The sequence below is a fragment of the Diospyros lotus genome, chromosome 10 (assembly GCF_014633365.1).
Source record: "Diospyros lotus cultivar Yz01 chromosome 10, ASM1463336v1, whole genome shotgun sequence".
In the NCBI taxonomy this organism is placed as follows: domain Eukaryota; kingdom Viridiplantae; phylum Streptophyta; class Magnoliopsida; order Ericales; family Ebenaceae; genus Diospyros; species Diospyros lotus.
In genome coordinates this window covers 32,506,422-32,533,830 of record NC_068347.1, presented here as the reverse complement: position 1 = coordinate 32,533,830, position 27,409 = coordinate 32,506,422, and the positions used below count along the sequence as shown (strand labels likewise).

The 27,409-nt window shown below is 39.9% G+C and overlaps 1 protein-coding gene across 1 annotated transcript in view; it reads right to left on the bottom strand.

The window, feature by feature from the left end:
• Positions 1-1,917: 1,917 nt before the first annotated feature.
• The window catches only part of LOC127811247 (myosin-6-like), a 40,986-nt gene continuing 15,494 nt past the window's right edge, over positions 1,918-27,409 (bottom strand). Inside the window, exons 8-22 of the mRNA XM_052350957.1 lie at positions 23,385-23,534; positions 23,156-23,292; positions 22,913-23,059; positions 22,735-22,836; positions 19,049-19,106; positions 18,866-18,967; positions 18,302-18,339; positions 18,032-18,158; positions 17,768-17,938; positions 17,557-17,688; positions 17,355-17,464; positions 17,191-17,251; positions 16,321-16,498; positions 15,975-16,180; positions 1,918-2,189 (exon numbers count right to left, since the gene is read on the bottom strand). Of these exons, the coding sequence (XP_052206917.1) occupies positions 1,935-2,189; positions 15,975-16,180; positions 16,321-16,498; positions 17,191-17,251; positions 17,355-17,464; positions 17,557-17,688; positions 17,768-17,938; positions 18,032-18,158; positions 18,302-18,339; positions 18,866-18,967; positions 19,049-19,106; positions 22,735-22,836; positions 22,913-23,059; positions 23,156-23,292; positions 23,385-23,534 (1,974 nt within the window). The 3' untranslated portion in view covers positions 1,918-1,934. The remainder of the gene's footprint in view (positions 2,190-15,974; positions 16,181-16,320; positions 16,499-17,190; positions 17,252-17,354; positions 17,465-17,556; positions 17,689-17,767; positions 17,939-18,031; positions 18,159-18,301; positions 18,340-18,865; positions 18,968-19,048; positions 19,107-22,734; positions 22,837-22,912; positions 23,060-23,155; positions 23,293-23,384; positions 23,535-27,409) is intronic.

The following is a 27,409-nucleotide window of genomic DNA, read 5'->3' as shown; positions in this document are numbered from 1 at the left end:
AAATACCTCATGGTTCCTAGGTCTTTTACTTCAAACTCAGCCTTCAATTGCTCCTTAAGATTATCAATTTCTTGCAAATCATCCCCTGTCATAATAATATCATCGACATAAACAATCAATATAGCCTTTTTTTCCATTTTAATTGTGCTTAATGAACAAGGTATGATCGGATTGGCCTTGTTTGTATCCTAGCCAGTTAAGTGTCATGCTAAATTTATGGAACCAAGCCCTCGGTGATTGTTTTAGTCCATAGAGGGACTTCTTAAGTTTGCACACACTTCCACTATCAACTTCTTGCTCAAAACCGGGGGGAACCCTCATATAGATCTCCTCATCCAAATCTTCATTAAGGAAAGCATTCTTAATGTCAAATTGGAAAAGGGGCCAATAAAAATTTACAACAAGAGATAATAATACCCGAATGGAGTTTAGCTTAGCAACCGGGGAAAATCTCTCTTCATAGTCGATACCATAGGTTTGAGTAAAGCCTTGTGCAACCAACCTAGCATTGTATCATTCAATACTTCCATCAGCCTCGTGTTTTATTATAAATACCCACTTACAGCGATCAATTTCTTGTTTGGTGGCAATGGAACCATCTCCTAAGTCTTGTTTCCCACTAAGGCAGCCATCTCTTCCATCACGGCCATTCTCCACTTAGGATTATTCATAGCAGTTTGAATATTCTTGGGGATGTCCATGCTGTCAATCTTAGCCACAAAACTCCTAAACTGTGGATACAATTTTGCATATGTTAGATGATTAGACATTGGGTATTTAACACATGATCTTACCCCTTTCCTCAATGCTATAGGAACAGCCCAATCCAAATCATCTTCTCCTCTAGCATTGCTGTCAGCATTGAGTGTGGCTGTCCCCTTGTCATTATCAGTGTTTTCCTCTGAAGGACCAGCCTCAAAAAGTGATGGCTGGTTTTTCTTTGGTTCTGGCTGGCCTTTAGGTCTTCATGAGTAGAAAAATAAAGGGTTAGGGTTATTGGTTGTTGATGTAGGTGGGGGCTGATGTGGGGCTGGATCAGAATCTGAGGTATGGTTAGAATTATGTTCTACTAGTGTGTGATCATGAGACACTGAGTATTCTCCCCCTTGAGAACACACTGGTAGAAAAGGATCAATGGAAAACAAAGGAGGAGAAGGATCATTCGGGACTATTTGAGGTGTGGTAGTGGAATAAAATGGATGATCCTCATAGAATGTCACATCAATGGAAGCAAAAAATCTGTGATTAGAAGGACAATAGCACTTGTATCCCTTTTGAGAGGGAGAATACCACACAAAGATGCATTTTTTATCCTTAGGGTCCAATTTTGCTCGAGATAGGGCATTGTTGTGAACATACACAATGCATCCAAAGACCCTTGGGGCAATAGAAAGAAAGGAAGAAATGTTAGGATACACAGTGCTAAGGATGCTAAGGGGTGTTTGGAATTGTAGGGTTTTTGAAGGGAGACGGTTGATTAAGTAAGCGGCAGTGACGACAGCTTCTCCCCAATAGGAGTGAGGAACATTTGTGGTAAACATCATGGCTCTAGCCACTTCTAGGAGATGACGATTTTTTTCTTTCAGCCACACCATTTTGTTGGGGTGTATTGGACAAGAGCTTTGGTGAAAGATACCATGCTCGGCCAAGTAGTTCGTGAAATCATTTGAAAAATACTCTCTGCCATTATCGATTCGAAGGATTTTTATAGAAGTTTGAAACATATTCTCAATTAACTTGTGAAATCGTTTGAATATGTTACAAGCTTTTGATTTTTCCTTCATTAAATACACCCAACAAGTCCTAGAATGATCATCTATAAAAGTAATAAACCATCTAGCACCTGTGATATTAGGTTGTTTAGAGGGTCCCCAAATATCACTATGAATTAAATAGAAGGGTTTAGAGGGTTTACACAATTGAATAGGATGATGTCATCTCGGTTGTTTAGCAAGAGTGCATTGTTCACATGTAAGAATCTGCTCTTTATTGCTAAAAAAATCAAGATACAAAAATTTAAGGTAAGGAAGGCTAGGGTGTCCTAAGCGTTTATGCCATAACAAGACTTTGGCATTTGTGCTTACACTTAGGATAGCTTTATTTAAAGAGGAATTAGGAAGATCTATTGCAAGACAATAAAGACCGTCCATCACTTTAGCATTGCCAATCATCCTTCCCGAGGCTTGATCCTGAAAAACACAATAGGAATGATAGAAAATTACATTGCAACTCATATCCTTAGTGATCCGGCTAACTAATAGCAAATTATGTTTCAAACCAGGAACATGTAGCACAGAATTTAGCTTCAGTTTTGACATACCTACTGTTCCCATACCCAAAACTGGTGAAGTGGTTCCATTTGCCATAGATATGTTAAGGGACGAGGCACATAGGGTATAATCAATCATAGACTTTGCTGAATTTGTCATATGGTCTAATACACCCGTGTCAATCACCCATGTATTCTTAGAAAAATGTTTAGAAACCAATGAATAGTGCTGGAGATTACCTTGCAATGCTAGAGAGGCAGTGGATTGAGACTGAGGATTATTAGTGCTTGGTTGGGCTGTACCTTGATTTAGCAGCCTGTACAAGACTTGAATTTGGTCTTCGGATAGATTCAAACTTGGTTTATTTTTTCTTGGAGCCTTAGCATTGTAAGCTGATTTGGGATTATCTTTCCTTAGCCGTGGCTTGGGATTATCTTTCCTTAGCTGTGGCTTCCAATTTGCTGGTTTGCCATGGATCTTCCAGCTATTTTCCTTAATATGGTTGGGCCTTTTGCAATGGTCGCACCACACTTTTTCCTTCACTTGATTCCTTGTAAAAAATTCCCTTGTTTAACGGACACAAGGGCTGAATTCTGGTGGGAAAAAACTGGATCTGATGGGTGTTGAAGCATCACTTTTCGCCTGCTCTCTTCCCTTCTAACTTCAGAAAAAACTTCCTTGAGAGATGGTAGGGGCTTTGTACCCAATATCCTTCCCTGAACTTCATCCAAATCAGGGTTAAGGCCATGTAGGAAGTCAAAAATTCTATCTTTTTCTATCATCTTATTGTATTGAGTACTATCAGCCGGAGATTCCCAACTAAGTGTATAAAACATATCCATCTCATGCCATAACTCCACCAAAGTATTAAAGTATTCAGTCACACTATTCATACTTTGTTTGGTTATTCTAATAGCCGATCAAATTTCAAAACATTGAGAGAAATCCTCCAAATCTGAATACATCTCTTGGACTAATTCCCAAACTTCCTTGGTTGTTTTGTAGAATAGGTATGTTCTCCCAATCTTCGGCTCCATAGAATTTATCAACCAAGCCATGATTGTGGAATTTTTTGCCTCCCAAAGACCATAGTTGTCTACAGTAGATGGTGGAGTAGGAATCAATCCGGTTAGATAACCAGATTTTCCTTTTCCTTTGATCACTAACATCATCGATTGAGACCATTCCCTAAAATTACTCCCATTTAGTTTATGTTGAGTAATTTGTAGAGGATGGTTATCAATAGATGTTGTAGTGAGATTATATGGCACTGGAGGTGGGATAGAAGTACTCGGAGAAGAAGTGGCAAAAGCCTTGGTTAGGGTTGGGTTTGGATTGGTTTTGGCCATGGATAAAACTGGAGAGAGTTACTGCAGGTTTTTGATTGAATAGGGCTCTGATACCATGAAACAAGTCTTTGGAAAATTCAAGAATTCTTGCTTAATTAATTCGGAGAGGTTTTAGAGAATATATACAAGTTCTAGCCTAATCTCTTTCCTATAAAGTAGGAAAGGATTTGAGCTATCTACTCCTAAAATCTAGGAAACACTATCTCCTAAAAATTAGGAGATAAAAGTCTTCTTCTTTTTCTGAATTCTCATCCAACAGGTATGATCAAGTATTGTCTACCATTATGGCAATGCATGGACATCTGCCCCTCTGGGTGGGAATTTTGTCACCTAAATCGATAGTAAGGAGGGTTTGGAAAAGATCCCACATTTTCATGCTTAAGGTGCAATCAGTAGCTCTTCGCATCGGTGCATTTCCAATCTTTTAGTAACTTACTCGTGGGTGAAACATACCATGTTGTCAGGTCCATGCTGGCATACACTTCAATACTAGAGGTGTTAACCTAGGTAGGACAGAAGTTAATGGGCTAAACATGTGGTAGCATTTTGTGTATGATGAAGTAAAGTTGGATCCCAGGCTACCCATGTTGCAATCAAGCAGATTGGTTCCACAGGAAATAAAGTAATCATGCTTTGGGCTTCCCTTTTAGTTTAAAATAACAAAAGCAAAATCCAAATCAGAGCTCACAATGTAGAAGGGATTTTGGCCCAGATATATTAAACACCTTTTGAGTCCCAAAAAGGGGTTTCCCCATGGGAAGTGTGAAATCATTGGATATTTTATTGAAAAAGAGTCATTTTTCATTTTCTAAGAAATACAGGAAATTACATGGAATAGGTTGTTTCAATTGAATGTGGGCTCTTTATGTTCAAAATAAAAGGCAAAGAAGCTAACTTGAAAGTTGTCATTATCATTTCACCAGTAGATTGTTTGTGATTGTTAAATTGTTAACCACCATCCTATCTAAAAGCTTGAGCTATTAGATAGAGGGTTAACTTTATCTTTTATATTACTAATTTTACTCTCAACACACTGCTTCATGTGTAGCCAAGGTACACTATATAACTAGTCCAAACATGTGCAACAAATGAAATGTTGGGTTAGCGATGAGATTTGAACTCAAGACCTTTACATGCTCTGGTACCATGTTAAATCGTTAAGTTTAAGCTATTAGATAAGCTTTTAGATAGATGAGTAGCTTTATTTTTTATATTACTAGTTTTACTCTCAATAGTGGTAAAGCAATGGCAACCAAAAAGGCAATTAGCAAAATGTGACTTCTCAAGTGTTTGATTGTTGGTAGCATTGCTTATTATTCCCAACTAACAAGAGTATAAGTAGGCAAAACAACCTTCACAAGTGAAAGTAAGTCAAACATTACGGATTCATCCTCATGCTTTAACATCCTTTATGCTTTTCACACAAAAACATGCTTTAGGCTCTTGAAGTGTGTTCTAAGTTGGAGCAAAACTCCAAAGATTACATTGAGGACGATCTGCAAAATTCTTCCTTTAACATCTGGACAATGAAGATAGTGCTCCCATATGAAGAGAAAAAGATCACAGATATTTGACCAAAAACTATTCATAATTTGTAGACATGCACACCCCCCCCCCCCCCCCCCCCCCCAAGGCCCCAAAAAAATATATAAATAATAAATAAAAGCTTTTGCAATTCAACAAAAAGAGGCAGCTTGAGATTATGTTTACAGTTTTATGTTTATTATACTATCCCACTCCAATTTTTGCATGGATTTATGTAAATATATTCTTTGGTCCTAGTCCCTCGGGATAGATCTTTCTTTTACTATAAGCTTTATTCTCTCATGTTAAGCCCTCCAGCCTGTGGTCTTTGGGCACCTGTAAGGAGTTCTTAAGATCATCTATTATTGCAATTTACCAAAAATAAACAGTCCTTGAGTAAGGAATTTCCAAGGTAATTACTAACAGAAGCCCAAGTTAAAATGTCTGAAGAGTACAAGGGTGCTACAATGCATTCATGTTCATTTTCTATTCTCTACTTATACATCATTAATTCTAGATTGACACACACTTTATTTTAAGCACAGAAAAAGAAAACAAATTCACACACATCCAACTATGTCAAACTCTGAATTTAAGATAATCATAAGGGTCAGATCCCTACAACTGTATCAACAAAGCAGTACTCATGTCACATTATAGAAAATGAGTTTAATGAATGATTTGGAAATGCTAAATATGGAATATCAAAAGTGTTGTACCCAGAAAATCAAGAGTAAGAAAAATGAGAATTTTTAAAGAAAAAATAAAAAGGCTCCCAGCAGTGTGCCACAAGCCCACTTGCGGTAGTGTGCCGCGGGCCCCCTTTGTGGCAAGTCCTTGTGGCAGTGTGCTGCAAGACCTTGCGATAGCGGCCTTGTGGCATGGCCTTGCGGCTGTGTGTCGCAAGGCCTCGCGACAAAGACTTGATTGCAGCCACACACCTCAAACATGGTTCATTCAACAAGCAACACGTGTCAGTAACATGCATCCTTGAGAATCGCGCCCTATAAATACCCAGCTATAGGACATTGAAAAGGACTTTTGGATTTTGGTAAAATTTTGACACATTAGTTACATTTTTACTGTTTTCGTGAATAGTTATTTGGATCCGGTACTGATTTAGGCATCGGAGGGTCATCACGGGTGAAGATTCTCGCGAGCCTTGTAACCCCTTTTCTGAGTATCAACAGGGTCAGATCCTTGTGGCGAAATCCTTGTGGCAAAACCCTTGTGGCAAGACAAATCCGTGTGGCGAAATCCTTGTGGCGAGGAAGATCCTTATGGCAAAATCCTTGCGGCGAGGAAAATCCTTATGGTGAGGAAGATCTTTGTAGCAAGAGAAATCCTTGTGGCGAGGAAGATCCTTGTGGTGAAACCCTTGCGGCGAGACAAATCCCAATGGCAAAATCCTTGCGACGAGGTAGATCCTTGTGGCGAAACCCTTATGGCAAGACAAATCCTTGTGGCGAGGAAGATCCTTGTGGCAAAATCCTTGCAACGAAACAAACCCTAGTGGCAAAATCCTTGCGGCGAGCATCCTTATGGCAAGCTCCCTTGCAGCAACTTATCTCATGGCAACCTTACTTCACCCGACCCCAAGCTCAAGTGAACCCCACATCATAAAATTTAATTATTGTATTTTTGGCAACAACAATTTGGCACCGTATGTGGGAAACATGACCAAAAACCAATCTTAATACAAGATGCCAAGAGGGACAAGGTTAGCTGGTTTAACAAACCCACCTAATCCCACCCGAAAGAGCGCTCGTACCCGGACAGGAACCACGAGAGACCCCAGCCAGCTGCACCCTATAGTACCTGGATTTCTAGAAGGTCACCCAGACAACGAGGTACGCTCAGGAAGCACTCCTATGCTCGAAGGCAACCAGACTGCAGAACTGGGAGGCATGGAGCATTCAAAACAGGGAGAGGTACATGCAGTTAGATTGAGGAGATATGCGACAGGGCGAGGGAATCCAATCCCGCTTGTAGCTCCCGTTAGTCAGGAACAACACTCTCTTGGGCAGTCCTCAATTCCAAGTAGAAGCCTCGTGGCGAATTCAGTACGTCCGGGACCCTCTGGGATAGCCCCACCCACCGTCCTACTCTCAGATTATGAACAATTGCAAAAGAATTTTGAGAAGCTGAAACACCAAAATAAGGAGCTCAGGATGAATAACGAGGAGGGTATGAGAAGACTACAAGGAATCACCGGTTTATTACATGAGCTAATGCTTGACATCCACATCCCTCACATGGGGTAAACAGGCACTAGGAGAGAGCACTGAAGATCCCAAGATAACCCTCCAAGGACCACGGGGCGGGGGGTAAGGATCGGAACCCCAAGACCGAACAATCAAATCCCAGAAATGGCAGACCAGAGGAGGGAATATGATAAATGCGCTGGAAAAGCCCCCATATATGAAGAGACGGCAGGGACCCACTCAAGGGCTCTCTACGTCCCATCCCCTTGCAAAAGTGAAGCAAAAAAGGAAACGCTCGAGGCGTCTAACTTCAAACACCTCATAGAAGAGGTACTGGAACATAAACAAGTAATGATGGTGCCAAAGGAAACGCCCCCGAAAGAGTTTCCTCTATCTGAAGAACTCCAGAATCAACCAATGCAACTAGGGTTCAAACTGCCGCAACTTTCAGTATATTTGGGGAAGGAAGACCTAGAGAAACACATGCAACATTTCATCGCAATGGCCGCGTTGCATGGGTGAAATGAGGTCACTATGTAATACCCAGAGAGCCCAGAGAAGTTAGTATATATCGAGGATAGTGTAAGAAAGGAAACAACAACAGCTGGATACCTTTTGGGCTGAATATTGGCAAAGAACTCCCAAGTTAAGCGTGCTTGACCTGGGGTAATCCAGGGATGGGTGACCCCCCTGGGAAGTTCGCGTAGGCCCATCAGGATAAGTTGTTCCGATCCTTCCTATCGCTCAATCTGGGATGTTACAGGTGGTATCAGAGCCGACCCCCGAGCCTCTGAGCGCGGTGGTGGGGCAAACCTCAGCGAGGAGGCTGAGTCCCGAGGGGGGTGTGTGTAGGCCCCTATGGGGGGTGCGTGTAGGCACCTTAGGCGAATCCCACATCGGCCATGCAAGGGGGGAGATCTGGGACCGGTTGTAAGGTCATATGACGAGGATGTCATGTGCTTAAGGGGGGGAGAATGTAATACCCCGAGAGCCCAGAGAAGTTAGTATATATCGAGGATAGTGTAAGAAAGGAAACAACAACAGCTGGATACCTTTTGGGCTGAATATTTGCAAAGAACTCCCAAGTTAAGCGTGCTTGACCTGGGGTAATCCAAGGATAGGTGACCCCCCTGGGAAGTTCGCGTAGGCCCATCAGGATAAGTTGTTCCGGTCCTTCCTATTGCTCGATGTGGGATGTTACACACTAAGTGCAGAGTTTTCCCACTCTCCCTGGCGGGACAAGATTAGCAGCGATTCACTGAATTACCGACAGGGCATATACGATCGTTCGAGCAGCTGAAGAAAGAATTCCTAGAGGCGTTCTCTGCCTACATCCTGAAGAAGAAGAGTGTTATGTATATGATGAGCTTGCAACAAAGACCCAACGAATCCCTGAAGCAATACATCGAACGATTCAGAGCCACAAGCAAGAGGTAAGGGATGTAAGCACCTTAGGCGAATCCCACATCAGCCATGCAAAGGGGGGGAATTGGGCATATAAGTGCGGAGGGTGTTCTATATAATGACCCGCGTTTTGAGATTAAATCCCAGAGCAATAAAACTAGGGATTAGTTGTGACCTAAACTGGACAATACGTTGCTATGTGGACCCCGGCTGTTACAATAATGGTATCAGAGACGACCCCCGAGCCTCTGAGTGCGATGGTGGGGTAAACCTCAGCGAGGACGCTGAGTCCCAAGGGGGGGTGCATGTAAGCACCTTAGGCGAATCCCACATCGGCCATGCAAAGGGGAGGAATTGGGCATATAAGTGCGGAGGGTGTTCTACATAGTGACGCGCGTTTTGAGATTAAATCCCAGAGCGATAAAACCGAGAATTGGTTGCAACCTGAACCGGACAATACGTTGCTATGTGGACCCCGGCAGTTACAAGGGATCTCCTGGTCGAACTAGCGGCGTCAGCTCTGTTCAACGGGACTTCATACGCTCCACTCAGAAGATCCCTAGCCTTCTCTGAACCGGATTCCATAACCGAGTTATTTGCTCGAGCAAAGAAATTTATTGTCCAAACAGAAATTTTGGACGCATGGGAAGGTAAAAGAGGAGGAAGGGAAACTCAGGCCTGATTGGGAAGGTCCCTACAGAATCCAGAACATGTTGAGACCTAACACATGCATACTACAGACGCTACAAGGCAAGGCAATGGGCAAAACTTGGAACACCATGCACCTTGAGAGGTACTTCCCCGCTTTACCAGTCATGAGCTCCAGTGAAAGGGACAAAGCATGGGACGTAAGACCGAGCCTGTCACCAGAAGCATTGCCCGATCTAGCCAAGGGTTGGGATTCTCTTTAATTTTCCTTTGTAATAATATCCCCTAATGAATAAAAGAATACACCCCTTGTATTCCCGTGGAGTAGGCGAAACTATAAGTTGAACCACATAAAATCTCCATTCACCGCCAACTATTTGTGTGTCGTAGAATGTGATGCAGGTACGATGGCTTGAGCATAACCCGCTGCAGAAGGTAAGTCACCTAGTGGCAATCTGGTGCCGATGACCACGAGCCGGCCCGGGATCACCAAAAGATCTGATGCCTATGCCCGTAGGCTCACCCGAATCCCTCGTTTGAGTCCGGTGTTATGCCATTTGACTAGACCCGACTCCTTGGTTGATCTGGCGCCTAGCCTCCCGACAAACTCGGATATTTAGTAGGAATCTCGTGCTGGACCACTGGCCAAACCCAGGTTCCCTGAGGTAGACCATCCCTAGGAAGGCGTGGAAAGAGGTGGAGCAACCATATGACAGTTCTGATATGATTTTCGCTCACCGAAGTTAAGTCGCCCAGTTGTGATTTGGTGCCGATGACCTCTAGCTAGCCTAAGATCCCTGGATGATCCAATGCCTATGCCCGCAGGCTCACCCCGATCCCACGTTTAAGTCCGATGCTATGCCTTCTGGCTAGACCTGACTCCTTGGTGGATCTAGTGCCTAGGCCTCCCGACAAACTCGGACACTCAGTAAGAATCTTGGACCAAACAATGGGCCAAACCCAAATCCCCCGAGGTAGACCAACCCCGAAAGACGGACATGAAGGACACAAAATTCGGCGCACCACGATCCATCTCGGGATCACCGGATGCTTCAACGCCTATGCCCACAAGCTCACCTAGATCCCTTTATTGAGTTCGGTGCTCCCGGCAAGCCCGAACACCCTGCAGGAATCCCACGTCGGAAGCTATCCCTGAGGGCCGGATCGCCTAGAGATAATCTGGTGCCTATAACCCCGGACGGACGTAGGATCTTCAGGTATTCTGACGTCTATGCCCGCAGGCTCACCCGGATCCTTTGATTAAGTCTGGTGCTATACCCCCAAGCTAGGTCCGACTCCTCGATCGATCTGGCGCCTAGGCCTCCCGGCAAATTCGAATGCTTGACGAGAATCCCGTGTTAGACCCTGGGCCAAACCTAGATTACCTATGGTAGACGAGCCCGTAAGAGAAAGGCGGACGCCCCTAGAAGGTTCTCCACTCAGACAATATATGTTTTCCCTCAAGACGTCGCACGAACGCTCGACGATGAGATGCCCCCCGAATCGAAACACCTGGAGAACTCAAGGTCGCAACACGGGTTCCATGATTTAAACCAGGGACACATCGCTCATTCCTCGTGATGAATGGTTCTTGAATATGGGTCGTCAAGGGGAGCAAAAGACGTCCGATCATAGAAGTAGTTAAAGAAAACCTTAAATTTAAAACATCCTAACTCCACAATAGGAGAGTGTCGAAAGCATGATGGGCGATGAAAAAATTACCCCGGGGCAAAAACCAAGCTAGCGATAGTGCACCTCTACGCCACCCTCAATTTGGCTGAAATTTTACTCTTCAATTTTGTCTAAAGACAAAACAGAAGAAAAGGGGGCAATTGTTGTACCCAAAAAAACAGGAGCAAGAAAAATGAGAATTTTTAAAGAAAAAATAAAAAGGCTCACGGCAGTGTGCCGTGAGCCCCCTTTGCGGCAGCGGCCTTGCAGCAAAGACTTGATTGCAGCCACACACCTCGAACATGGTTCATTCAACAAGCGACGCATGTCAGTACCATGCATCCTTGAGAATCGCGCCCTATAAATACCCAGCTACAGGACATTGAAAAAGACTTTTGGATTTCAATAAAATTTTGACACATTGGCTGCATTTTTACTGTTTTCGTGAATAGTTATCTAGATCCGGTACTAACTTAGGCATTGAAGGGTCGTCGCAGGCTAGGATTCCTGTGAGGCTTCTAACCCCTTTTTGAGTATCAACAAGGTCAGATCCTTGTGGCAAAATCCTTGCGACAAGGAAAATATTTGTGGCAAAATCCTTGAGGCGAGGAAGATCCTTGTGGCGAAACCCTTGTGGCAAGACAAATCCTTGTGGTGAAATCCTTATGGCGAGGAAAATCCTTGTGGCGAAATCCTTGCGGCGAGGAAAATCCTTGTGGCGAAATCCTTGCGGCAAGGAAGATCCTTATGGCAAAACCCTTGTGGCAAGACAAATCCTTGTGGCGAGGGAAATCATTGTGGTGAAACCCTTGCGGAGAGACAGATCCCAGTGGCAAAATCCTTGTGGCAAGGTAGATCCTTGTGACGAAACCCTTGTGGCAAGACAAATCCTTGTGGCAAGGAAGATCCTTGTGGCGAAAACCTTATGGCGAGGAAAATCCTTGTGGCGAGACAGATCCTAATGGCAAAATCCTTGCAGCAAGCATTCTTGTGGCAAGCTCCCTTGTGACAACTTCTCTCACTGCAACCTTACTTCACCCGACCCCAAGCTCGAGTGGACCCCACATCATAAAATTGAATTGTTGTATTTTTGGCAACAACAAAAAGGGATGAGGGAAAAAAAAGGGTGAAGTCTCAACCACATATGCCTCACTATTTCCATATAGGTTAGCACTTGTAATTCCCTATCCATAAGTTAGCAAATTACTTACTTCCACAAGCTGTCTAGGTCCTATGAATTGCACTACTACACTTGCCTCCACAAGACTATTCTTTTGTTTATTGGTATGATGTTTATGTACAACAACAATCACAAGCCCTAATGTCACTAAATGAGGTCAGCTACACCAATTCTATCTTTCCAACCATCTCTTTATCCATGGTGATATCTTCTGTAAAGCTCTTATACCCCATGTCATGTTTTAAGGGTATAATGATACTTATTTATCTAAAGAACAAATGTATTGCTTTGATGACTTAAATGGCCATGTGGCCAGTAGAAAAGGGAATGGGTAAAGCGATGTAAATGGAGGTTATGGATTCGGAGAAACAAATAATAAGGGTAAAGCTAGTTTGCATTTTCCAAGGCATATCAGCTCATCTTAGCAAACGCAAGGTTTTAAAAATGGGGTGAACACTTAATCACATATGAAAATGGCATATCAACTACCCAAATAGATAATTTTTTAACAGAATTGAAACAAGAAGAATAATGGAAGCTTTACTCAATTAAGGAGAAAGATTAATTGAGTAATGGACAAAACCACTCGAGTAACTTGAAGGCTTACTCGAGTAGTTGAAGAATTTAGTCAACTAATTGGAAATACTTTCTCAATATTTTATTGTACTCAAGTATAGCCTATATATACACAAAACCTTCTAAAATATCTCCTAAAATGCAGGAACAAATATAGAAACAAATTTGAACTAGTCTTAGATGATAAAGAAAATCAGCAAAACTTATTTGTTGGAACAGACTCATCCCCTTTTTCTCAGAACAACCTTATCTCTTATCTCTTATCTCTTATCTCTTATCACTTCTGTTTGTATATCTCTTATCACTTCATCTTATAAACTCCCAACAACCTTATCACTTGATTTTTCAGCCGTGATAGAGATAATTTGGATTCATCTTTGAACTTTTCCAATAATTTTCATATGAAATAAAAGGACCATTTATTTTGTAAGGATTGTAAAGTTAGACCAAGAGAATGTTTGATCACTCCATAGATTTTTGGTCATTGACGCCCATATCAAAAAATGGAGGGAAAAAATGCCACCAAATGAAGCCCAAGAATCATATGGTGGGATTTAAAAGGTGAAAAAAAAAAATCATTTTCAAGGAAAAAGTGTGACTGAAGAGATTGGACTATAGAAGGAGAGGCTAACCAAATGTGAAGTGAAATGGTCGTTGTTATTCTAAATACGACAAAAATAGTTCTAGAAGAATCAAAGGGAAAAATCCAAATCAAAAAAGTGTCTTGTTAGTGGAGTGAAGACATATAAGAGAAAATAAAAATTAGGACTCCTTGATATAAGACTACATAAATATCATAATGAAGAAAACCTAAAGATGTATAGTTCGGCCAAAAAAGCTTGTGAAAATTTGAAGAAGATGGATAAAGAGATATATATAAACTAGCTAAAGCAATAGAGAAAAACAAGAAATTTAAGTCAAGTGAAATTCATAAAAGAAGGAAACCAAAAAGTGCTAGTAAATGAGGAGGCAATCAAGAAGGGATGAAAGGAGTTTCTCAAAGTTATTCAACGAAGGTGGAGAAACAAGTGTTATGTTGAAGCATCCTAATAACTTTGAAGAATATAGAAATTATATGTTCTATAGATGTACATGTCCAAATGAAATACAACGAGCATTAAACAAGATGAAGGATAGTAAAGCCGTTGGAAGAAATAATATAAAGAGTATGGAAATGCATGGGAGATGAGGACATTTTTTTGGTTAACATTATTTAATACGATCCTTAAATCAAAAGGGATGAGGGACAAAGGAGAGCACTTTAGTGCCCATTTATAGGAATAAAGGAGATGTTCAAAGTAGTGAAAATTATAGAAGAATTAAGCTAATGAGACACATTATGGAACTTTGGGAGAGACTGATTGAGTAAAGATTAAGAAGAGAAACCAAGGTGTCAAAAAACAAATTTGGTTTCAAGCTTGGTAAGTCAACCATGAAAGCCAAATATTTGTCGAAAACCTAATAGAAAGGTGTAAGATAGAGATAAATAAAAGGATTTACATATTTTGTTTATAGATCTAGAAAAAGCTTATGGCAAAGTTCCTAGAGAAGTCTTATGGAGGTTTCAAAGAAGAAAGAAGTATGAATTGCTCATATACAAGTTATTAAAGACGTATACAACAACAACAACAACAACATATCCAGCCTTTATCCCACTATGTGGGGTCGGCTACATAAATTCTAGACTTTCATGTATTTCTATCTTTTGTCATATCTTCATTTAGATCCATATACTTCATATCAAACTTTAATGTCTCTCCCAAAGTCTTCTTGGGTCTGCCTCTATCTTTTTTTTTGACTAATTATTCCATTTCGTCAACTCTCCTCACAGGAGCGTCTCTTGGTCTCATTCGCATATGACCAAACCATCTTAGTCTAGTCTCTCTCATCTTCTCCTCGATTGGCACTACTCCTATCTTATTACGAATAACCTCATTTCTAATTTTATCTTTTCTTGTATATCCGTACATCCATCTTAACATCCTCATCTCCGCTACGCTCGTCTTTTGCTCGTGTTGGTATTTGACTGCCCAACATTCTGAGCCATACAACAAGACTAGTCTTATAACTGTTCTATAGAATTTTCCTTTCAATTTTAATGGGATTTTACCATCACATAACACCCCCGATGCATTTCTCCATTTTAGCCAAATTGTATCAAGGATCTGCCTTAAGCGTCTTACCTATTTCCCTTGTAATGGATGAACTCGCTACATATATTCCAGTAAAGTGATTTGGTGTATGTTATTGTGCAAATGACATCAGGTTGATGGATGAGACAAAAGAAGGCATGAATACTAAGCTCAAGATATGGAGGAGCACTTAAGAATTTAAAGGATTTTAAGTTGAGTAGAGTGAAAACAGAATAATGGGGTGTAAGTTTAGTAAAAAAAAAAAAGGTTGTGTGTGGATGGTGTTATGGTTAAACTAGAAAATTAAATCATACCAAGAAAAGATCAATTGAGGTATCTTAGATCAATCATCCAAAAAGGTGGAGAAATTAACAAGGATGTAAAATTAAGGAAAGATGGTTAAATAGAAAAGTGCATCAGATGTTCTATGTGATAGTAAAATTCCATTAAAGTTATAAGGAAAACTTTATAGGACAGTTATAAAATCAGCTTTGTTTTATGGAACAGAGTGTTGGGTGGTAAAGCACTAATATGTGCAAAATACTAGCGAGTCAAAGATGAGGTTTTTAAGATGGATGTGCCACTATAGAGAAAAGATAAAATTAGGTATGAGGTTGTTCATAATAAGATCAAAGTAGCTCCTATTGAAGATAAAATGTGTAAGACGTGATTAAGATGGTGTTAATCATGTGAGAAGAAGACCATTAGAGACTCTTGTAAGGAAAGTGGACGGAATGGAACAAGTATTTTAGCAAAAGAATAGAGGAAAACCAACAAAAACTTGGTGGAAGAAAATTAGGTATGACATGAGTTATAAGGGCATTACAGAAGAAAAAGCCATGCATAGAAATGACTAGAGAGCTAGAATTCATGTAGCCAGATAGTGGGATAAAGGTTTGATATATTGTTGTTGTTTATATGACATGACAAATTAAAGGAAATGTAATCTAGAAGATCATTACTCACTAGACAACCTAGATATCTACCGTTCAGTTAAAGAAAACATTTAAGATTACCTGGATAAGAATTGCAGCCTTTGTTTGCTTCCTGAAGTGAAGCTCATGGTGAGCAGCCAGCATGCGCATACCCGTTTGAATAGTAACAGCAGAGGAAATTAGCATTTTGTAAGCCTTCTTAGAAAGATACATACGTGCATTTTTTTGGATCCTCAGACAAGCAGCTTCCTTCCTCATGTTTTCATAGAGAATGCGTGCAATTTCTCCTAATCAACCAGAAAACAAATAGCAGAAGGTCAAAAGTATAATTCAATTTGTCAGCAACTAGATGGCCTAGCTCACAATCTGTAGTTATCAGCAATATGCCAACACATTGCATAAAAACAAAAACAAAAAAAATTGGCACCTCTACAAAGAGCTTGAATTTGGATGGAAGACAGCCGCATTGCAATAAATTTTTTGTGTGCAAAGTATGAACGAACTTTTCTCTGGATGGTGCATGCAGATCTTCCTAAAACCTCATTCCTTCGAGCATCTAGTTCAGCCATCTGACCAGCCCTAAGAAATACTTTGGTTGTACCAATCTGCAGTTTAATGGACCTGTTATATTGCATATATAGAACTCATTCACAGAATGTGCAATTCAGCAGGCTAATGCATCTAAAAACCTAATTCAATATATGGATTAAGCATGTGGGGCGAACACAAGGAGGAATGTAGTCCTAAAATACTTCAGTTATTAAAAAGCAATATGGTCCTGATCAGGAGCATGCCATGATATTTGTTGAATTGTTAACCACCGGCTCATCTGAAAGATTAAGCTGTTAAATAGAGGGTTAACTTTATCTTTTATATTATTATTTTTTAATCTCAGTAATATTTATCGGAAAACATTTCATTTTTATGTTAACAAAGACTAAGGTGCTCATGTCAAGACATGACAACACATCATAATCTGACAGAAAGATAAAAAAATTTCAATGACTAAACAATGTCCCCAAGATGTGAAATAGAAGAATCTAACACAAACATAATAAGATGCAACTACTTTACTGCATTGAAAGCTACAGGGAAAGTAATGCACCTGATGTTAGACAGTACACTGACCATATCAGCTCTACCTAACAGGAGTGGTCGTTATACTAAACTTATTTTCTTATCCATTTCTCTATACAGAAAAAGAAAAAAGAAAAAAAAAAGCAACACAATAACCATAGAGGTCTATAATATTACTTCATGACAAGTGTAATTTCATTTATATAAGAAAAATATATACCTGATAGCCGATCAGGCCCACCTTCTCCAAAAGCCTCTTGCAAGAAGCTACCTCATCAGATCTATGGTTGAATATATAAGAAATAAGGAAGTTAATGCACATAGTTCAAGAAAATTATCAAGCCTGCAAGAGCTTATGAACGTTAGGGAAGGTATTGTTACTACCGCCCATCCAAAACTTCAGGGGCAAGGGTGCCAAAACGATCTATAAATTCATTAAACTTTCTTCTAGTGGGAAACCCAGCACAGCTTATCCTAATAGCCTCCATGACTCCCTGGAGTTAGACAGACATCAAGCCCATGGTCCATTCAAATCGAATATGAATACATTAACTCATGGTGAAAATGGCCAGGTCATTAAGCTTACCCCACACCGGAGTTGTTGAAGTACATTAGAGTTGTCAAAGATCGATGGTTTCAGAAGATTATTTGGCTTCACACAACGAATATAATGAGGTTCAGTTGAACCCAGTGTTTCAAGCAAGGCTTGCAATTGTAGCTGCAATAAGTAGACAACATAGTACCTAAGAGAAATGCATGATTTGAATCAATCAAATGTATTAGGGGAGAAAACAGACCTTAAACCGAGAACCTATTGATGAGAACTTGGATGATTTTGAGGATTCGTCGGGTAAGGGTGGGAATAAGCAAGACACAAAGGAGCACCTTGAAGCAGTCAAGAGTGCTTGATGCTCTGCAATAACATAATCTTTATTCTTGTCCAAGAAGAGCTCGGTTTGATAGGTGACCTGAAATGAGAATTTTTAAGGTTTAATACTTTTCTCTAGCAATATAGAGACCATCCTAACTTTCTGTAAACTTAAGAATTGAAGCACACTTACATCACCAGCATAATGAGAGATGGTGAAGTCAGTACGGGACAATTTTGGCTTGCTGAATCGCTTATGATCTTTGAATGTCTGGTATAGCTTTTGTGCAAATGTTTCATGTGTTGATCTTGGAAACATACTACAAAAGATAAAGTCACCATTGCAAAAAATCAAATCAAGTGGGGAAACATAGAAAATAATCTGAACATAGTTAATTTCTTCACAAGATAAATTAAAAGGAAATAAAGTAACAATTTTTCTTTTTGATAATCTTATATATACCAGGCCTCATCCAGAAGAGCAATGATGCCACCAGGTTTCTGAACAACAAAAGGACATATCAGAAATATATATAACAATTAATCAGAAACAAGAAAATATACCAAGTCTTCTTCTAATAAGGGAGACTAAAAGGAAAGAAGCCAAAAAAATGAAGGTAAGAAACAAAATTCTTAAATGAGATAGAAGATAACAACCAAAAAACCAACAAAACTAAAACTGAACTCTTCTGTGAATCATGATGAAACAATAGTTAAGCGTCAGTAAGAGGGAGGAAGAAGTGGATTACACAGAAATCTTGGCATAAAAATCATGTAAGAAAGCCACCAAAACTCATCATATGTCATTCTATGACTACGCAACTGTTTCAGAACTCAGAAATTATATCCACGTAGGACAATAAGCCTTCTACCTTGAAAAGATTACTTGGCATATGAGAGCAGGCATAATTCAAACATACTCTTTAGGAAGAATACAATTAATATAACCTATACAAACGCAGAAAATATGAAAAAGAAGCATAGGAAACTTAAGGCAGTAACATAAACCATATTTATTGAAGCAAACCTTTTCAATGAGATCAAGAATATCATGATTGTCAACAAACTCTATATAACTCCAGTCAATTTCTTCTTTTGTATATTCTTCTTGTTCCATCTTGAAAACATGCTGGGAAATTTACGGAGGAAGTTAGTTTGCAAAAGAATTTCAAGAAATGCTTAAAAAAATGATGCAGAGATTTGTACAAACCTGATTGAAATGTTGCTGAAGTTTCTCATTTGTTAGATTGATGCAGAATTGCTCAAAGCTGCATTGAACCAATTAACATTTACAGAACACAAATAGACCCAGATGAGAGTTAAAACTGAGCATTTTGCCGACAAATATTCATAGATATACACCTGTATGTCATGTACCTAGGGTTCAACCTAGGGTTTAAGAGATAATCGGAAGGAATTGGGGAAGATAGATCAGAAGAAATGGGAGGGAATTAGGGAAGAACAGAAACAGTGAGAGAGATTAGGGAGAACCAAAGGAAAGAGAGGGAAATTGAGAGAGTTTGAAATCAGATTTCATTCAATAATATTCTACCCTTTTTGAATTAGATTGTATCAGCCTTATATACTAATCTGGTAGCTAAGATTTGGCGCCAATGGGGCTTCCAAATATCCAAATCAAGTACAGCTGAAGGCAGTTGTCTTTTAGGTATAAACCGCCACAACTACAATACAATTAAAAAGAAATTCATCTATTATCTAATTTCTACTATGTCCTTGGGTCATGACAACTTCCCCCCCTTAGAGAGAGTTCTTGTCCCCAAGAACTTGCTGCAATTGTTCCCATTTCTTCACCCACTGCCGACTTGCTCTTCTTCTTCTTTTCCATCCTCCAGTCCTTCCATACATAGTAATTGTTTCCTACACCTTTGACCTGGGCTAAACTGTTCTCCACACCAGTAGCACAGCCCTGCCTGTCTCCTTTGTTCCATCAAAAGAGAGTTGGCTGAATTAGGGTTAGTATAAACCCTATGACTTGGATTTCCTTCCACCTGCGAATTGTTTGCAGGATGAATTTCAGTTAGGAGCTAGTGTTTCGTCATAAGGGCTTCCACCAATAGCTCTTGCAGTGAAGCACCCTCAGCTGCTTCCTGCATTGTCTTAGGCTTCAACATCATCACCGTAGGCCTAAGGTCATCACTCAAGCCACTGATGAAGCTTGAGACGAAATATCCCTCGATCATGTGGGGGTACAGCTCAGCATGAGTGATTTCAACTCCTCAAATCTGAGTTGATATTCCTATACTATCCCATCTTTTTTCAACTTATTAAATTCCTCTACTATATCCATCATGCCATGATCTCCAAACCTCTAACAAATTCATCCCAATGGCTACCATCCCTAACTCTGAACCATCCCTGGAACCACACATCTCCAACATCATTTAGATAGGCAGATACCAAGGTAACCCTCTGGTTATTGGGCTCTTTATGCATGCTGAACAATTTCTCGCACCGCCTCACCCACCATCTAGGTCTTTGCCCATCAAATAGAGGCAATTCTAGTTTTAGCACCGGAAAACTGGATTGGTGGGTGGTCACATGTATCTCCTGCCTCTTCTCCACCACATTTTCTCCCATAAAGGCCGATTCAACCTCGAACTCCGAGGATCCCACTGCCCTGTGGTTGGTTCCAATTCCCAGGAGGATTGGTTCCAGACTATCTCTAGGAGTAAAGTCATGTGAGATCCTTACTTGATTCTGGTTGGAGAACATGAGCATGAACTGTTGGATCTGCTCACGCAGCATGTTGCTCTGCTCCCGCATCTCTTGAATCTTATCGCCCATATCCCGCGCAACCGATCCACGACATCGCCCAGCTTCTTATCCACCACCATTCCAATCGTCACCTCCATGGATCCCATACGAGTCTGCATCTCCGCCACCGTTGCCGTCACCTGCTGCAACTAAGACTCCATTTGCTTCATTCGAGTGCCGTCTGCCATTGGTGGTTTGATCGCTTGATAGATCGTCGGCCAGGAACTTGCTCTGAATTTTCTTCTCTGTTCACTGCAGTTGTTTGCCACTGATTGTGATCGTGGCAGATCAACAATTCTCCTGTTTTCAAACCTCACTTAACTAAATTTGCCTATTCCAGCGTTGCTTTTCAATTCCGAACCAAATTACCCAAAATTCACAATCATCAAGGAGCGTCAAAAAACGCAGCTGAAAATCACCTCCTGTTTCGCCTGCAAAATTCGAACACGGACTGCCGGAAATTTGCGTAGCTTGCGTGGATCTGCTTCGATTATCAGCCGAAGTATACTCGCCTGGAACACCGGAAATCACCTGGCTCGTCAGAACTAGCTGCACTGACTCGCTGCTCTGATGCACCTGGATCTCCTGACCCTTAACCAAGAATTACCTTCAATTTGCAGCTAGGATCTATCGTCTCAGAATCTGCACAGTATGATTATCACCTAAACCTCCATTCGCTGGAATTCTGCCAAATCTGTTGGATAATCGATCGCCTGAATTCTTAGCTCGAGATTTGCTTCTCCACCGATAATCAACCTGCGTACATCGGAATCAAGTTCCGAGAATCAACTGCGTTGGAAAGCAGCAGTCTATATCAGTCGGACATTAATTAAAAGAGAAAAACCGCTGAGGAACGATTGGTTTGTTTCGATCTGTCTCTTCCGTCGTCAACTTGATTCAGAATTCACGTCGAGAACCGTTGGACATTAACAGTCGAGGAACGACTGCTTTCATACCAATTTGTCATATACTTAGGATTCAACCTAGAGTTTAAAAGAGATGATTGGAATGAATTGGAGAAGATAGATCAGCAGAAATGGGAGAAAATTAAGAACGTAAACAGTGAGAGAGATTAGGGAGAACCGAGATTAGGGAGAACCGAGACAGAAAAAGAGGGAAATTGAGAGAGTAGTTTGAAATTAAATTTCATTTAATAATATTTTTTAATTAAATTATATTAACATTATAAATTAATCCGATAGCTAAGGTTTGGCGCTAATAGGATTACTAAATATTCATTTAAGTACAACTAAAGGCAGTTGTTTTTTAAATACAAACCACTACAATTGTAATATAATTAAAAAAAATTCATTTATTATTTAATTACTATTATATTCTAGATTCATGACATTTTATAACACTTGATACAATATAGCATCAAAAATATTTTAAGAATATAAAACTCGGTGCAACTGGTCCACCTAGAACAATAGTTATCAAAAGGTTTATGCTTTTAAATGTCAGAGTATCTGCATGCATTTTAAAGGACCACGTTATTTATACAAAAGGAATTCACAAAACCTTTTTATAAGCGCGATATATTGCGATATTTTGATATCATGTCAAAATATCACGATTTATTCACCCCTTCTCTCTCTCCCCTCTCTTCCCCCCCTCCCCCCCACCTCGCCCTCGTCTGCTCTCGCCGTCGCCTCTCGCCACTGCAACCTCACTGCCTGTGCGCCTCGCCTCCTCACCGCCTCTAGCAACCTCTCGTCGCCTCACCTCTGCGCCTTGCCGCCTCGCCTCCGCTGCCTCACCGCTGCAATCTCCAGCAACCAGCGACCACCCAAACCAACTAAGGTGCAGCGGGCAGTGGCAAGGGTGAAGGCGACGCAGGTGAAAGAGAGAGTGTTTTGGGTCATTTATCAAATGAGTAATTTTGTCATTTTATTATTTTGTAAACTTTATGTACAAATAGCTTTATCCCATTTTGGGGGGGAGGGGATTCAAAAGAATAAGAGATCCTGGGTATTTAAACCAACATAAAGTGGCACTATAGCCAGAAGACTTTCAAATCATCAATAGCATATTTCAATTGCACAAGAAACAGGTCCATGCAGTTCTCTGCAATAAATTAACCTTGTAAATAATCAAAACAAAAGCATACCGCTTAAGCACCTGTTTGTCTTGAAACTCTCAAATCCATAGATATCCAGGACCCCAATCAGGAATTTTGAATTATGATCTTGACCTATAGAATTGTTTATTTTGTTCACAATCCTGTAATGGTAAATGACAGAATTTGTAATTGAGAGGTAACTTTTTTTGGCAAGTCATTCTTTAAACTGAAACTCACCAATCAAACAATCTTGAATAAACAATTTTTGCCAGAGCATCTCTGCTGAGAGCTGCAGCGCCTGGATCGAGGCATTTTATTATGGTCTCATCACGAGTCACCATGACACGTTTACATAAAGAATCTTCAAGAGCCTTCTCATCACACCTGTACAACAATTGCATATTATAATTTGGCTTTTTACCCTTCCAGACATGAAAAGTGAAGGAATTTAAAATAAGAATGAAGAAAAGACTGACTTACATCAAGAGCTCTGATGCAGTTCTCAGATGGAGCTGAGATTTACTGTCCTTTGGTTCAGAAGAATCTGTATCTGTTCCCTTGGCAAACTCAATGTTACCCAAGTGGAGAATTGCAGCCACAACTCGGAAAATTGCATCCTGCCAATTGAGTTTCTTATTTTATGCTTGCATGAGGTAATAAACTACTCTATCACTTAATAACAAGAAACGTTATAACTAGATACATGTACCTGCTCATCCAGACTGATCCCAACAATATCCATTGCCCTCCTTGTTGCAAGGTATTCCTTGGCATCATCCACACCATCCAGCTGATAAAAATTTGATTGATTTAGATAATGAAACATCTTTGGGTCTCCTAGCTTGAACCTATCAAGATCCTGTAGCCAGCATAAAAAAAAATGTGTATTATTTTTCAATAAGTAGCATAAGGAAACATATATAACAAAAACATTCAAGAAAATAAAGCATGGATACTTCCTAGGGGTTAACATACCAATGTTGCTACCTATTGCACTCCGACATACCTACGACATTGTGGGCTTGTTAAAAGGATATGGGAGGAGACACATGGGACATGCATTTGCCCTTGACACTTGTAGGACACACATATCCCCTATTACGACATTTCGAAGAAAAAAATTTAAGGGTTTTCTTTTTTACTCTTTAGTTTTAAGACTTGGTAATTACTTCTTCTTTTTTTCCATGCTTTGATTACAAGACTATTTAGTTTTCATACCCTTCACACTTTTATTCTCTAGCTCTTTAAACATCAAATGGATTGTGAGGTATGAAGACAACTAGACTGTGATTTGATTGCTAATTAGATCAGAGTTATTCATTTAGAATTTTGTCTTATGAATTTTAAATGCATATTTGTGAATTTGGAATATAGATTTGATACTTTATTATGTTTTAAAAATATAAAAAATCATTTTATTAATTAACATATCTTCACCAAGTTGCATTCAAAATCATTTTGAAAAATGTCGTGTCCCTATGTCCCCGTGTCCATTTTCGTGCTTCATAAGAAACTATGGAAGTAACTAAATAAAAATAGAATTGATTAGAACCAAAGTTAAGACAAGAAAGTTTACAAGCAAATTCAGAATAACCATTGAAAATATTACTAAGCTGCCTAGAAAAATAGATTTATCTCTACATCTGCGTGGTATATTTATCTCCTAATCCATTTGCAATATTAAACACAATGAACTTCAGATGAACAATCTAGTCCGACCAAAACGAGAAACAATCCCATCCACACCAACAATTGGAGTGGCTTTCAGGTGTATGGTGCAGGCGTGGGTGCTTTTCGTAACGTCAGAACCATCTAATTCTCAGGCCCAAGGACACAGGGATATAACTAAATTCATATTTCCTGGATACTTGTTTTAATTATGTAAGATAAAATTTTGTTTATAAATTAATATAAAGCTTTTTATAACATGGAGTGGCAGTCTTACAAAGAGATCCATATAAAACTCGTGGCTTGTCTAATTTAATATATTTATTGTCTGTTATTAGTGAAGGCCAAACGATGTCGTTGGGGTAAGCAGGTGGAGGGCCGCGTGCTGCAACCTTGAGCTGCCATATGGCAGCCAATTGGAGGGCAGCACGTGGCAACCATCAGCTGCCCTCTGATGACGCCCGTTTGCATTATCAACCCCTCTTCTCTTCTCTCTTGTCCGTCTGCTTTTATTCTGTTGGAATATTGTATATCGTGCTTGCACGATCTGATCCGAGCCATCCATCCATGCTTTATGATTCTTGATCCCAGCCCTCCATCGTCGCTATTTATCTTCTCCTCGGGATATGGTCTGGACAGAGGTTTAAGGCGAAAGAGAAAAAGATCAATCAAAGAAGAGAATAGGGATCGAGAAGAGAGAGATACCCTTCGTCTCCGACCTAGGGTTATCTGGTTTTGCTTCGGTTCTTTTCTTTCTTTCTCTGTAAATGTTTGTATAGCTTTATAGTTATATGGTTCGATAGGGTTTTATGCCTCTTAATCTGTTTGAGTGATTATTGGGCAAGTTTTGTGTTTCTCGAACCACTGTAAGTACAAAGAGATTGAGGGGTTTTCTGTGGGTGTATTTTTGATTCAATCATTAGTGCAGTGAGCTCTCCATATTGGAGCTCAACGTGGACGTAGCCCTATTTAGGTGAACCACGGTAAAATCTTGTGAGTCTCTTTTTTCGCTTTTTCGTTTCAGTTCGGCTTACCTCTGTTTCGCATGAATGACTGTTAAAGCTTTCATTCCTTTTGTTTCATCGTGTGTTTGTGATTGGGATATTCTGATTTTAACCCTAAGGTTTGAGTATCAGTGCTCAACAGTGGTATCAGAGCCGTGTTAAATTCGGCGCTTAGGGTTTTTTGAAAAGTAAATCAGTCAGTCTATTTTCATCTAAGGAGTTGTCATCTATTATCGGATGGTCTAGGGTTTCTTTGAGAACCTAGTGTCAGCAAGAGTTTGCTGTGTTTATTCTCATCAGTGTCTAGAGCCACCTAGGTTAACTTCGTGCAAGGCGAAGAGGATGTCTACCCGATTTGAAATCGACATATTTGATGGAAAAGGAGACTTTGGTAGCTGGAAAAAGAAGATGAGAGTTTTACTCTCTCATCATAAGGTGCTGATAGCACTAGAAGCTGATGACCGAAAATGGTCACCTGATCAGCTTACAAGAACAGAGGAGGTAAGAGAAGAGGCATTCAACCTCATCTTTCTTCACCTTGGTGACACTGTCATTCGCAAGGTAGACGGTATGTTAACTCCCATTGATTTATGGAATAAGTTAGATTCTTTATACTCTGTTATGACTGCACCAAATTTAGTATACTTGAAAGGCATGTTGTTTAATTTCAAAATGAATGCATCTAAGTCAATGGATGAAAACATAGATGAATTCACTAGACTTGCATTATTACTTAGAGATACTGATCAAGCATTAGGTGACACAAGTGAAGCTATGATTCTTTTAAATTCCTTACCTGATGACTATGATGTAGTAAAGCATGCATTAAGGTATACTGGCATTGTTCCTAGTTTAGATCTTGTTATCTCGGGTATTAAAGCTAGGGAACTGGAACTAGGAACATCTAAAAGGTCAGGAAATAACCTGTTTGTAAAGAGTAAGAATGAGAAAAAATCATCTACCAGTAACAATGATCACACTAATGGGTTAGGGCAAAAGGGTAAGAAAAAGGATAAGAAGGGTAAACAAAAATGGAAGTGTTATCACTGTGGTAAAGAAGGTCACATTAAGAAGTATTGCTATGATTATATTAAGAAACTAAAACAAGGGGGAAATGCAAATGTAAATGCTGGGACCTCTAACTGTTTAGCTGAAGTACTCAATGTCTCATATTTATCTGCTGAACATGAATGGGTAATGGATTCTGGTTGCTCTTTTCATATGTGCCCAAACAGAGAATGGTTTCAAAATTTTAATCAGAGGGAAACTGGTACGGTATACATGGGTAATAATCAATCATGTAGTATCCAAGGTATAGGTAGCATATCCTTAAAGTTACATGATAATAAAATCAGAATGTTAACTGATGTAAGGTATGTACCAGGATTAAAAAGAAACCTAATATCTCTTGGGACACTTGATGAGTTGGGTTACTCATATAGAGCTGAAAATAGTTTCCTTCATGTCTTTAAAGATGATAACCTTATACTGTCAGGTAATAAGAAAAACGGATTGTACATTTTAAATGGTTGTTATTCATCCCTTGTTAACTCTCATTCTGCCTGCATAGTCAATACTGGTAAGACAGATATATGGCACCTGAGACTTGGCCATATGAGCCTGAAAGGTCTCCAGGCACTGTCAAACCAAGGGTACCTTGGATCAGTGCCTGTTGGGTCTCTTGACTTTTGTGAGCCATGTGTTCTAGGCAAGCAACACAGGCTGAGTTTCCCAAAGGGAACTCACCTGGCGAAGGCATGCCTTGAATATCTTCATGCTGACCTATGGGGGCCTTCTCAGGTCCCCACTTTTGGTGGTAACAGGTATTTTCTATCTATTGTTGATGACTTTACTCGAAAGGTATGGGTGTTTTTATTGAAATCAAAAGACCAGACCCTAGAAAAGTTTAAAAATTGGAAAACAATGGTAGAAAATCAAATAGATAGGAAAATTAAAACCCTTAGGACTGACAATGGTCTTGAGTTCTGCAGTAGAGCTTTTGATATATTCTGTAATGATCATGGTATACTTAGACATAGGACAGTTAGGAACACTCCCCAAC